Source organism: Salmo salar, chromosome 29 (genome assembly GCF_965601325.2).
Source record: "Salmo salar chromosome 29, fSalSal1, whole genome shotgun sequence".
NCBI lineage: Eukaryota > Metazoa > Chordata > Actinopteri > Salmoniformes > Salmonidae > Salmo > Salmo salar.
In genome coordinates, this window is record NC_138319.1 from 21410965 (window position 1) to 21425541 (window position 14577).

At 43.6% G+C, this 14577-nt stretch overlaps 1 protein-coding gene across 1 annotated transcript; it reads right to left on the reverse strand.

Annotated features, from left to right (window-relative positions):
- Positions 1-4924: 4924 nt before the first annotated feature.
- On the reverse strand, positions 4925-7262 carry bloc1s5 (biogenesis of lysosomal organelles complex 1 subunit 5). Its single transcript, XM_014181052.3, has 5 exons — positions 6976-7262; positions 6360-6442; positions 6121-6250; positions 5774-5832; positions 4925-5531 (listed from the first exon to the last, which is right to left on the reverse strand). The coding sequence occupies exons 1-5, from the start codon at positions 6992-6994 to the stop codon at positions 5358-5360; spliced, it is 465 nt and encodes a 154-aa protein (XP_014036527.1). The 5' UTR covers positions 6995-7262; the 3' UTR covers positions 4925-5357.
- Between the last annotated feature and the right edge of the window lie 7315 nt (positions 7263-14577).

The window sequence follows — 14577 nt, forward strand, 5'->3', positions numbered from 1 at the left end:
CTGACATTATGATGCCGGTTGGTCAGAGACAGAGGCCAGAGCGCTCTGTTGAGTCCAATGACTACAGGGCCGAATGACATGATAGCAGCGCGTCGCGCAGTTAACATGGCCAGGCAGGACATGAGTCATGCTGCTTTTAGCTCCAGGCCTCTGTACCTCAAGGTAAAGTCATTAGGGGCTGAGGATCGGCCTGAGATGAAGCGGCCCACTTGGGTTCAGAGAGGGAGAGGATGAAAACTAAAGCGCAGGCTGTCACAGGGACCTGAAAGAGAGTTGCCTTTATTGGAAAAGCCCACTCCCTTACATTCCTCTGCCAAGACACTGGCCCTGGCCAGAGCAGCGAGGATGGGAGACTGACTCAGACACAGGGTTCTGTTGTCTGGAGCTATGCCACACACAGACATGCATGCACAATTGCACGCATACACTTTCATTGTAAACACACACACAGCGCACACACACACACTCATTGTGCTGTCAGTCGCATACTCAACATGATACACGGTGGCTAAGCAGCAGCAGGAATCCTCTATTTCCTGAATGGGTAACACACCATCTTATAAAATGCAATTGATTGATTTATTGGGTTTCAGGGCTTGTTTCAGGTTGGATATGAGATGTGCTTTAGAATGCCAGAGCCTTCTGTTTAAAGGAAAGGGCTACTCAATGATGGTTCACCTGGAGGGACTGGTTCCAATATAAGGGTAGAAAAAAATCTATTCATGGGCCTGAGCTTGACCAGTTATTATCTTATAATTCATAACCAAAATGAAAAGGCCGACTGGGAACCATTCCCAGTATAATGTATGGTGTGTGCCTGGGAAAAAAGAGATCCCTCCTACATTTGAAGAGGTTCATGTTGAGGAGTTGAGAGCAATACAGCACTCTGTCATCCACAGATGATTCGTGGGATCAAATTTGACCACAGAGAGGAACCGAGAGAGGGTAGGTTATCATGGAGTTTTCCTGCCGTCCCTGCTACTTCACTCATCTTGAAAAAGGCTGACTGGACCGTGGCTCCTGAATCATCCTTTATATCGTGTCCAGCTATTACATCTCTGTTCGCTGAATTATTTCATGAAATCATCAATATGCCAACAACGAGCAATAAATAACTGAAAAAAGGGTTGAGGAATGGTTTTCCCATGATCGTTTACCGATAGATTTCATTAAATCATTTCCTTTATTTCACAACGTCAAAATGGGAAACATTTTCAAGGGAGGATGTAAATTCAGCGTACCACAAGCTGGCACTGAGTTTAGGTAAAGTAAGGTAAAGAGATTCAGCTTATCCCTTCATTCCCTAATTGAATGTATTGGCGTACTGAATTGTTGTTCACTCAGCTACTACCTGCTCTGGAGGGATTAAAGCAGGAGTTAGATACTGTGGTCTGTTTTGCCCCTTGTTAAAAAAGGTTGTTCCTTTTCAGGCCACACTTGTGTTCATTGACAGGGTTATCTTTATATGACTAAGGCTATCGTGGTCTAACAATGTTTGGCAAAGCTTTGATTGAGAGGCATTCTCAAATATCTCATAATTAACACTTCACATTCCTCTCTGTTGTGACTGTAGCTTGTAGACATCACTGTTACTGTGCTCATTAAAACCTTATCCATTACCTGTTGGCCAACAATGAGCAGAAGTCTAAGAACACCGTCTGATAACAACCATAGGTCTCCACTGTCCCCTGAAAGCACACAGATAACCTCTTATCAATTAACTTACAGGGAGATAGAGGAATCATAACAGTTCTTCCCCCCTTCCTGTCGTCATTCCAAATGACACAGAGTAGGGTGTAAAAGAGGAATACCAGGAACATTTTCGGCCATGGGAGATGACCTGATAGCCTGCCAGACAAAAATATGTGGAACCAACATTGGTTAGACGTTGGGAGTGACGGAAACCTTTCAAATAGTCATTATTTGTAAATAGTACCTGGTATATAAAATAAAAAATAAACTGTAGAGGTATGTAGTTGGCAAAGGATCCAGACATTCCACAACTTCTAGACGACAACAAGCGGCAGGTTCCCTGTTGAGGCCAGCCTGTGTTGACAAGCCATTCCCTGCGTCCTTTCTGACCATTGTTCTGGCCATGATTGACTGAGGAAGGTGTTTGTTGTTGCTGGCCCTTATCTGGGTTTCTTGGACTTGGCAGACACTAGTAGCGCGAGGCTGTGCCCAAACAGACCAAAAACACCCACGTGCCTCAGAAATGATTTGACCTTGGTGGTACAGTACATGGCAAAAAACTTATTTTGAACTTATTTGTTGAAGGAATTCCATTTGAATCCCTTTCTAATTGCTTTTATATGCCACCTCGTTCTCATTTTAGAAACTGGCAGTGTATGAGGATAACCATGCTTCCCCTCTGATTTTTTTAAATGTCATAATTCATTATACTGCAGTTCTTATAAGCTTATTTTCCCCACTTAGCAATTCTCAGGGTGAACATTTGCCACTGCCAAAGAATTCATATTACCACCTACTTCAGCGTCCACACAGGACCCATCCACCGGCTTCCTGTGGTGTTGTAATACTAGGTTATTAACTGGGAAGCACACCCAATTGTTCATTGCCATTTTCATTTGGACCCCACAGTAATTGAGTGAAAGGCCTATTATGTGATACAATGCAGGGGAGTGGGTGTATGGAGGCTAAATCTCAGGGGCTGTTGTAATGAATGCTTCTGTAAATGAATGCCCTCCACTTCACATTGTTCCATCGCTGACTTAAAATTGTTTCCCTTTTCAGCCCTCATTGACTAAGTTGAAAAGTGCACATGGGGTACTGCCAAAGGCCCCTGTCAGGCTTTCAGAAGCAGCAGTCCAGTGAGGGTTTATTGGTCCTGAATGTGTGAGAACACTGCGAGTCGGGGACAAGTAGAGCGGGCTGCAGACTGAAACAGCTATAGCACTCACCTCTTTGATCTCCACTTCAGAGAGGAGTGGAGGTGATAAAAGCAGTGAGCCGAGAGACTATCCTCATACACATGGGTTATATTAGGTATATTCAATAAGAAAGCACAGACTGTGATTTCAGAGGTGAGGGAATATCTTTCCATTCCACTCCAGACTCATCCTGAAACACACACCATCCATGCCATTTCAATGTTTCTCCATAGTCCCCCCGTCAGGACTGCCGGTCTCCGGGTGCTTTTTCCCTGACGATTTATGTTGGCAGGGAACTGCAGCCAGCTCCTCGACTGGGATCGCCGCGCTTTTTCCATAACAGGAAGAACACAATGGCTCCGATAGACAGAGGAGACGAAAAACAAGCCTTGGTTCCTGAGGTACGCGGCGGTGGGCCGGAGGGGCGATAACGCTGGTGTCAGCCGGTGCCCGACTTGCTCCGCACTCATCTTCCCGGAACAGCGAGTCTATCGGGGAAGGCTGAGACGGGAAGCGCACGCTCCGGGGGCACATCCTGTACGAACCGCCAAAGGCCAGGGGGCTTTCCATTGAGTTCAATGTCCATCATCACCTCGATCCCTGTCTCAAAGGTCATTGACCTGAGTGGACGTCTGCTTGGTACAGTGAAACATCCTCCAAACTAAAGTTAAGGGTGCACCAGCTTCTCACAACACCAGAGGACTTAATAGGGGCGAAGGTCTTAGAGTACATTCTCTTGAATAGCTAACACTGACATTGTTGACCTTTCGGAATATATCCGGGCAGTTTTTTTTCTCCCGCTCTCGATCTAAACCGAAAAAATAAACAGGGCCAGATGAAAGATGCCTTGTTGGTGGAGGTGGGCTGCGTTTCCGGATTGTCACTCCTCATTAAGTGGTGATGGGCTGTCTGGGTTTGGCCAACTGGGCCCAGTCAGGGCTGGGGAGGGGAGTGAGTGTTCTCCCTTGGCTGCACAACATCTGCTGGCACGGGCGTGCTCTCGCTGATCTCTGATGACACAACAGCCAGGGCGCCCGCCCTAACGACAGTCACTCACAGAGGGCGACCCAGTGCAACCAGACAGCAGCAGCGCAATTGCAGGTCAGCGCGAGCGAAGTGGAAAAGACTGTGCCTTCCCTGAAATGGGATACCTAGCTGTTTGAGCCAGTCTAACAGATGTGTCAAAAGACATTGCTGAACTACGTAGTATACATTCGTGTCGAGAGAAAGAATCCACACTTGAGCCACGCCGAGTTTAGCAATGCTTTATTTGACTTATACTGATTGATGAGGTCAGCGTCCCCCCACACAGCAATGGAGTCTTGAGTAAGGGGTCCATTCTGTGTTGATCAGAGCCATTTTAAATACTTATTCTGTCACTTTCCAACAGAGATATATCCTGTTCCCAGCAGTTCAGGAATGTGTCAGGGTGTCTGTCCATCCGTCAGTATAAACAGCCTGCCATTGTCCAGTGAAAATACTTTCTCTAAACACAACACTTGCATTGTCGAGTAGGAACCTGCAAGTAAGCATTCATTGGACGATGTGTACAATGTGTATTCTGTACATAAGACAAATAAAACTTCACAAAGCGCTAGAAGTCGCTACCTCTCTATTTAACAAGGGTACATAACAGGCCTGGGGAAACACCACTAAATAATGTCAGCAATTGACAAATTGAGCTGGCTTCAGTGAAGCCATTTTTGATTCATGTCTTTTGAGAGGTTGATTGTTGTACTTGATGTCAGAGGTTGACTGTACTCTATTCTGAAGAGTTGGTGAGGGATGCCGAGTTGGGGAAACTGCTTAGTGAGTAGAGTTTGAGATGTTGACCCAGCTTTGACAACCCAGCTTTGAGTAGCGCTTCTGACATGAAACATTTTCACTCGCACGTAGCTTTAAATATCTCACCTCAGTGCCAAATCCCAGTTTATTTTCTTATTCAGCTAAAGGCAAACACATCTATCCACACCTCAAAGTATGATTCCATAAAAAATCTCAAGATGTTAAAAGCTTCACAGCCAAGGAAAAATCATGTTATTGCTAGTTTAAAAATGGCATTTTCCATAAGTTTACATATTCCATGTGCTTAGGACAGAAAATGTTGATTTTGATGGGCTGTGAAAATGCCACGTTGTTAATCACACTTTGTTATTGGTGATCTGGAAAATGTGGACTTTTGTGCAGCACTAGTGCTCTGAAATCCTCTGTTAGTGCCAATGACAATGTACCGCATCAACGAAAGGCAATACCTTCATTTCACACAAGCATACAGACCACAGGAGGCTGCTGAGGGGAGGACAGCTCATAATAATGGCTGGAACGGAGCTAATGTAATGGCATCAAACATGTATTTGATACCATTCCACCTATACCGCTCCAGCCATTACTACGAGCCCGTCCGCCCCAATTAAGGTGCCACCAACCTCCTGTGGTATAGACACACGTGGACGTACACACAGCGGATCAGAAGCGGGAGAACTTGGCCAGATCCTTCTTCATCTCGCTGTACATGACGCTGAGGCGTCCGACAGCCTTGGCGTGCTCCTCGTCCACCTCCTCCTTCAGACGCTGCTGCTCCTTCAGAAACTCATCCCAGTCTTCCTTCCGTCTGTCTATGGTCACCTGCAGCTGGGTGCTCTGAGGTGCACAACACACAAGGATCTGGGTTAGGCTCGACACCAAACATTTTCAAACTAAACAAAACAATGAAGCAAAATGAAAACACACTTGTTGGAGAGATTTAGTGGTACTCAAATTCTCCTGTTTAGTGCCAAATGACCACGACTCCGGTTTGTTGTCACAATCATTGCCTGAATGTAAATGACTGTCAATGGTTAAATAACATTGGTAATTCATTTGAGGAGAGCATGCATCATTACCTGCTGTGCATCTAGCGCCCTCTGCTGGATCCTCTGTGACATGTGATTCGCAGCCTCCACTGTAGGAAAACACAATGTACAAATGTTACATTCAATGACTTTCTGGCCTTAACAGTAAGACACACTGAAATAATACAATGCAGTTGAAATTCTGTGACACATGAATGTAATACGTATTTTTCGTTATGTGTCGGACCCCAGGAAGACTAGCTGTCATCATTGCGTTAGCTAATGGTGACCCTAATAAAATTAAATAAAACAATACAACAACTCAAATCACGCCATATGACAACTGCAGTTGCTAGCAATTGAAATACACGCCGTCTAGGTAAGGAAGAGAGGCTTACGTCGGGTGAGAGCCTCAAAGAGGTGTTGATGCATGTGTTCTGAACACTTGGGCAACATCTGCTCGTTGGTCTCCACTACCATTTTGTTCAGGTTGTCCAGCAAACGGCTCTCTCTGAATCCACGTTTCTCCTTCAAAATCACAAAGAAGTATGTGTTAACAAATATCAAATTACAATTAATCAAATCACATTGTATGCCCCATTATGTTACGGTGCATCTTTCCAAGCTGAATATTTACCTCAAATTCTCTCACAAAGTAGCGGATCTCCCCTTGTACGACAGGCCTATGGTCTATTAGCCTGGACTGAATATCACCAACATCTAATGGGAGACACAAACCATCAAATCTTGTCATGTTGAGCAATTGCTAATGTCATATATATTGAAACTTAATTCTAGGGCTTGCAGTCAACACTGGGGTTAATTCAATTTGTGTCCCCAGAGAAAATAATGAAATATTTTCACATATGAATAATTTACAGTAAAATTATCTGAATTCATATTAACCTGATGTCAATTTAGGCCTGAATTGACTGGGGGTAAAGGAAATCTAGATAAGGAAAAGATATACTTCTGAAAACTAGCGTTTCTATTGGCCAGGTTCAGCAAATAGGGCGGGACTTACCTGCATTTGTCCAATAGAAACGCTAGTTTTCGTTGCAAATAGAACGTTTTGCAACTGTTCTGAGTAATGGATTACACCCCAGGTGATACTGCCTAAACAGATCTGGGACCAGGCTAGAGGCTGCAAATTGTATGCGTTAATACTACAACACATGACTCTCCCGAGTTGTGCAGGCTAGCTAGCGAGTTTTCTGCAATGAATAATAACTGTAACACGATAATGAACTCACCTTTGGCTATCTTGTCCATAGTTACGCGTTAATACACAAAAATCAAATAGTTACTTTAAACCTCGACAACACGTGAAATGCTTTGTTTAGCAGTTGGTTAGGATTGAATGAGCTTGCTAAACTAGCTTTCAGCCTATTTTCGACGAGGTAGATATTTACATGCAATTTATCATATGTGAATTTGCAAATATTTAGCTCCAGCGGCTGTTAAACGTAGCTTAAATATATTCTAGCAAAAACCAAAACTGTAACTATTGTCAGCTGATTTAAAGTCAGCTGATACAAATTCTCGAACTACTTCCGGGTACGAGGTCTTGGCTCAAACCAAACCTCCCAAAACGGGGGCCACACTTACATGAGGTAAATTCTGAGGTACCTGTACAGTAGGTACAGTACAGAATCATCATCAGTCATCACTATAATGCATGTATAAACTGTAGGTGTAGCCTACATATTTGGCAGCAAATTTCCATCACCAATGGTTTATGATCGCTCTCTCTCCTCCCTCTGTGTGTGTGTGTGTGTGTGTGTGTGTGTGTGTGTGTGTGAGATGAGGCGTTTAAATTGCTTTTTTGTCATTGATGAATTGTAATTTATTCCAGGGCAATGCAATGATAATGATGGAGGATAGAGGTCTTGCATATGAGTCAGGACTGCAGATGTCAGTCTTGCGCTATGGTGTGGCTTTATAAGGGAATTTTCTGCATACAGTTCAATGAATTGAAGTGTATGTTAGCAAAGAGAGATAATCCGTAAAATACACACATAACGCCACCCCATTCTAGCTGATGACAGTAGTAATTATAGGGATTGGCCATCATTTTGAGGGATTTCATCAAGTAATACCTTATTGTGTGTGGCTGTCACATGGATTTAGAATGTAAACATTATGCTGTGTGTGCAGTGTCGGTCATAGCAGGAAATAGTAGATATGTGAATATAAATTGTGGACTTTAAAAGACAGATTATCTACTACACCTCCCAACCCCTTGGTTTTGTGCATCGTCCAGTCAACCAGTAAACTAAGTACTATAATATTATGGGCCACTGTATCCTCCCAAGACTGACCAAAGATAATGAATATGTACACATGTCCAATTAGCCTAGATTATGTAGTGGGCTTGTTCTTCAAAAGTCATGCAGATATAATATAAACAGAAGTTTGAGATCACTTAGTAGGCTATTTCTTCTGGGTAATAGAGTAATACTTCAGTTTTTTACAAAAAGTGTGCTGCCTTAATTTGCCACTAGGTGGAAACAATGCCCACTCTTATAATAACCAGTCTGGTTAATGAGACCCTGTTTAGTAAATTATTTTCAGATAGAAAGTTCATGACGTTTAACAATTGAAATGCAAATATATTACCTCCTCTCAGTGTAGGCCTGTTTAGAGACAAGTACTCCTGGCAAGAGCACATTAAGAACATAAACATATTAGAATGCGTTAATAAAGGGGGTTGTTTGGGGCTAGTTTTGCATGTTCAGACCTCAAACATTTGTTTTAAAATAAGTGCCTGCTATTACTCAGAAATGTCACTTCCACTTAAAAGAAAGTCTTCAGACATGAGCTAATTCTCGTCCTGACCACATGATTTAGATAAATAGTTGTTATCTGCATCATTGATTTTGATCGCCGTCTATTAAAGAGATTGCAGTCATGAGCTGTTCTTGTGCCAACTGATCAACTGCCATCGCAGAGTGCTGCAGGGTCCATCGACAAAGAGTGCATTAGAAATCTTTGACGTTTGTGAAAATAAGTAGGGGTGCTTTAAAATCGATTGCATACAAACAAGGTCAGATACAACATGAAAGTTGGACAAAACAGCACTTACACAGTATGGCAATGACATAACCTATTCCCTTGTTGTGTTTATAATGTACATGTGCAGCTGTGCAGCCAAATAATATTTTGATTAACTGCACAGCATTTCACAAATGATGAATCAAATGTTTTGTTATACTCTAAAAATACTTATTCCTCTATTTAATTAATTTGTTTCATTTGAAGTATGCATAATATGCTGTAATGTATTGTAATGTAGATACAATGTAGTACAGTAACATATGCGTAATATGCTGTAATGTATTGTAATGTAGATACAATGTAGTACAGTAACAGAATTTAAGAGTATAACATAATTATAGTTATGATGAAAATGTAATTACATGTTAAGAGCCATGATATTCAATCAAAAATGAATAGTCACTGCCAATTTGCTCATTAGAGAAGAAATAAAGCAAACATAATTTACAGTTGTTGAATTATACATATTTTTTTTATTTCAAAAGTACTTCCACCAATAACTGTACATTCTGTTTTGATTGACTTTATGTAAAAGGATGAAAATGTTTTCTGTTCTGTAGTTGACAGTGAATTAACACACTTGAATCACAACTAAAGACATTTGTGAACTGAACCAAAGCCACAAAAAAGTGCACGATTGTGAAACTGAATGCACCTCATTACGTGATTTTACTGTATCTCCACTGAGTGGTGGAAAAAGTACTAAATTGTCATACTTGAGTAAAAGTAGAAAGTAAAAGTAAATGCTATACATCAAATTCAAGAAATGACACTGTATTTGTCCACTATTATCTGCCAGGATTGTGTTCCAGTAAGGTTTGTAAGTGATTGTCCCTTGTATGAGCCATATCACATCTCTCTCACAGGTCTACTATTACGTGAATTCAGTGACAGTGGTGGTCTCTTCGCTGCACACTTCTGTTCTGAAACAGCAAGACTTTTCAAGGGTAAATAACACAAAGTGGGGTGATTCAAATAGTTGTTCAAGAAAGTCAAATAATAAAGATAGTCAAATAAAAATGTTGTAACACAATGTTTCCTGCAATATTTATAAAATAAATAAAACGTTAAATCTTCATTAATATGTTGTGAAAAATGCTAAATATTTTCACAATGTGAAACAGGTTTTATGAGACAATCCTACAATTTTAAATGTGGATAAATATTTAGCAATACATTTTGTAATGTGCAATTTATTCAATTAGCTACAATTGTAATTTCCCTCCATAGAATGTTAATTTGGCTCCCATAATTTTGTTCTCATAAACCACAGCCGTGCTCTTCCCTTGCTCAGACTGCAGTAACGTGGCTGAGGTCCTGGAGCATTGAGTCCTTAGACAAACGGTGAGTGTTCTGTGGGAGGTCTGGATGAGTGGTTTACAAAACATACCCATCAGGCCTGTTAGCGTGGTGACGGCTTAGAAAACACAGCTCCTTTTTTTCTTCTTCTCCACACAGCCCCTAACGACGGTGCTGCTCACATTACCCAATGGGTATAATTATTTTGCATTACATTGCTCTCTGTCCCTCACTCTCTCTCCTCCTCCTCTCTCTGGCTCTGGTCATGATCTCTGGGCCCTTGGAGAAGGCCAGAGGGACCATGGTGCTTGGCGTTCACAGCACGCTAAGTGCCAGTGACTGTGGCTCTGAACAGGTGCCGGTGGAGGGGGTCGGATGGGTGGGATTACTCACTGCCTGGGCCCCTGGGCAGGGGCCCCTCCTGCCACACACCCACCTGCCCCCCTCTTCCCCTCTCTCTCTCAGCCAGTCAGCCAGCTCACACTGCTCAGGTCAGTGGTCCTGGTGCCACTCGTTGCATCCTGGAGGCTACTCCTGAGCTGCCCACCTCCACCATGTCAGAGAACGAGAGAGGCCCCGGGAAATAACTGGAGCCCCGGTAATAGTGGCACCTCAGGAGGCATGGCGGAGTATGACGCTGCCCTGCTGTCATGTTCTCCCGGGGCCAAGAAAGCAAGGGGCCGAGCGGAGGAAGGCAGCAACAAGCAACATGAAGCAGCGGCAGCCACGTAGCTCACAGCCTGAAAATCAACATATGTAGTCATCATGTGCTTTTTGGGAAATTCTTTTTTTTCCGCCATGCAACCTTGTCAGCCGCGTCTTGCGATTTGTAAACTGCCCCTCCTTGGAGTGGAACGATTGTGTCGTTTACGATTAGTGTTCTCAGCGGGCCCCGGTTTGGGGCTGTCCCCAGGATTAGCGGGCCGCTGCGCTGTCACTTCTCCCACGGGGCCGTCCACCGCAACTATAATCCAACCAAAGGATTGCCTCATCCGAGTGCCGTGGTGTCCAAGTCAACTGCCGGCAACAGGCAGGGAGAGGCCCAAACCTGTTGAGGCAGACCCTCCCACACCACGACGGCAATCAAAGTGACAGCCACGGGAGAGAAAGTAGGGACATTTTCTTTGCGTGAGCGAAATAAGTCCCCTGGCGGAATACCCCCCCCCCCAACACTTCTCCTTCTACCCCTTTACCATGTTGGCGGAGGAGCGGGGGCCGGTCTTGACGGTTGAGAAGTTTTTTGTGGGGCCGTGATTTTCGACGTGGGACAGAGGGGGCGCTCGGGGGCGGCTGTGTTTGGAGTGGTGCCTCGTCAGATTAGATGCATGCTGGCTGGGTTTGATGGCCAACCTGGACAGACAAGCCCTGCCAGGCACAAACTGCTCAGGCACATGATGTCAGGAGGACAAAAAATTATCCACCGCGAGACCAAGGAGACAGATGACACCCAGCAGGAAGCGAGAGCCAAATCTGTAAGCATCCACAATCCAGCTGGCTAGCCCTAGGGTACCTGTCTCTCTGAAGTGGAATCCGCATCACCCCATGAGCTGTCAAATTAGCTCACAAGACTGGAAATGCTGAAAAGATTTGGCCCCTATAAAATGTTATTAATTCATTTTTGCTTCCTGTCCTGAGAAGACAGAAAAAAACAATAAACAAAAACAGAAGTGTGTAGGGAAAAACAGAAGTCAGGCCTCCTGTGTGGAGCTGTGGAGGAACATACCGTAACCCAATGCATGCATAGACACATAACACACACATACACACTTTATATTTACACACACAAAAACCCAAGCAGATGTACATGCCAAAACACACACACACATACAGTACATATGCATGCAACTGTGCACGCACACACACCCTCACGCACAGGGCGATCATTCACACGCACATACACACACAGACTCACAGATACAGTGCCAGGGGCAAGTTTACAATTACTGCATGTGTTAAGCAGTCACCTGGGAGAGATGCACTGTGTTTGTGGAAAAATACATTTCCAACAAGCCGTTCCCCCATGTCCTCATTCTAAGAGAGTGGCAGAAAAACAGACATTTAAAAAGATCTTATCAAAATGTTTATTTTTGTATTATTTTTTACATCTAAACAGATTTTTTGTTGAGATATTTGATATTTGATATTTTATTTTAATCAAATGTAGGTCTTGAAATGAGTTACATTAGATTAATATTGATTTGCTTGTGCTATACACAGTAGGCACATTTGAATGTGGGGAAAATAGAAGTGAGATGATAGTTTTACAGAAGCAAACAAATTACAAGTTAAAGTACAGAATATTTAGTGAAACATTTCAGAATTCAACTGTATGAGAAAAAATATTACAATAATAGTAATGTTAAATTACAGTACTCATGTACTTTACATTAAATAAAGAAGACCATAAATAATGTGTGGGACACATTACCCAAAATGTAAATAGATGGAAGCACAAGACAAAACCTGGCAGCAAAATGTCTCTACCAGCTTTAAATCTATCAGTGGAAGTTTCGGCGCTTGAAAGCGAGCTCTCCACTACTGCGTCCAAATCCTAGCGGGCACATTGCCACCCTAATGGCCGCAGCGGGTCGTCTTTGGACAGGGCAGTACAGTACACCCCTGAGAGGGGGACAAGTGACTGCCGTCCCTGTGTGTGACGTGACCCCCTTCTGAGAGGCGCGTCCTGCCAGAGAGAGAGGCGGGGGACAGGGGGACGTAAGATGGGACCTGACAGGAGTTTAGCGCTGGTGTCCGCCAAGGCAGATGACGGCGGCCTCCTTGAGGGAAAGGCTGTCGTCCGTGCGTCCCACATCTCCGAGAGTTGTTGCTCTCTTTCACTTTCTTGCCTGCCCTCTTCCCTCTCTCCCCTCAGATTCGGAGGTCTGTGTGGTAGGAAGGAAGGACGGGAGCCCTCAGGTCAGGAGAAGCTCTGTGGTTGTCCAGATCTACGCTTCTACAAGATGTTGTCTTGTAGCTTACATGCAGTAGCCCTTCAGCAATGACAGTGGGAGACAAAGAGCAGTGATAGCGCTCAGGCCTCCTTTGACGCGTGTGTGTTTGTGTATGTATGTGTATGTGTATGTGTTTGTGCCCCGGTGGGAGTGTATCCTTATGCATGTGGTGCAAACAAATGTGTGTGTGTGGATATCAATTTGATTGCGGGTGTGTATGTGTGTGAGGATGGACGCAGGCCAGGTTTCTCCCAAGGGAGGCATGGGAGTAGCAGCTCCAGTCATTCATCCTGCTGGCTGGGTGTCACTGAGCAGATCGGGGGGCTACGAGGCACGAGGCGCTTCGCTAACATCTCTCCCTCATCCCTCTCTGTGTGTCCCTGGAGGTGATCTCCAACTGTCTTTGACTAAACTTCAGCCATCCTCAGCTGACAATTTTTATGAAAGGGAGTGAAAGGGAGATATTACTAGGGTAACGGAGGGTTCGAGGGCCTATCACACTGTGTCACCAAAAAAAGCACAACAACAAACTGATGGCAAATCCACACTTTTCAACTGGGAAGAATGCATTTGGGTTCCCACATAGTCCCAGGGTGTTTTGATGAGTCACTCGGCATGAGGCTATGGAATTATCCACATTAACTATACTGTCAAGTATAACAATACATAGTATACAGCATCAACTGTGCATCATGAAATTGATGGTGGCTTTTCTGACAACATCACGAAAATTATTCATGTGCATTGATGGGGCCGGAAGCCGTGCTTTGTTATGATTCTGAGTGGTCAGATAGCTAGCAACAATGACAAGAAACTGCCATGTGGGGAATCGTAGGTGGCTCGTTTCAGCTAGTTTTATCTTGTTTTTGATACCATGTCTTGTTTTGAGGTGTTTTGACTTAATTCATGTCAATGCTAATACGGCAACAATTTGCTAGCTACAACTTAAATAATGTATTTGAAAGACAACAAGTGCTAATTGAGACAAAATAGGGTTTACATGTTGTCAACCATCTGAGCCAACCCTGTCTGTTTTGCTGCATAGTTGCGCACGTTTCGGTTTTGTTCAAAAACCAAGGGTTTTCAACTTTTTCTTGCCCAGGGCCCCCCCACCCAGGCAAACCGGTGACCCAGGGACCCCCATCATACATTAGCGAAAAATCAGGTGAATGATAATGGAAACGTAATCAACATTTTAAAATGAATAGATTTGGTAGATCGTTTTTTCATTATTTTGACATGCCCACATTATAATTGGAAGAGGAAGTGTAAACTCTAACATAGCCTATTAGCTAGAAAGGAAATTCCAAACACATTTTCGCTAAGTGCAGTTGTTTAACTGGTTAGCCATGTGTTGGCCAAGCCAAGAAAACTTACCATCAGCCATTAGCATTTGCCGTACTGATAGCCTATTCGCTGTTGCTTTTTCAAAGCCTATGCCAGACACTCCAGTGAGTGTAATTTGCTCAATATTAAGAGTTGAGAAATAAAGTTGACATCATTAGAAATGATATATTATCCTCTTTTCTACTGTAGGTTATGTAATCC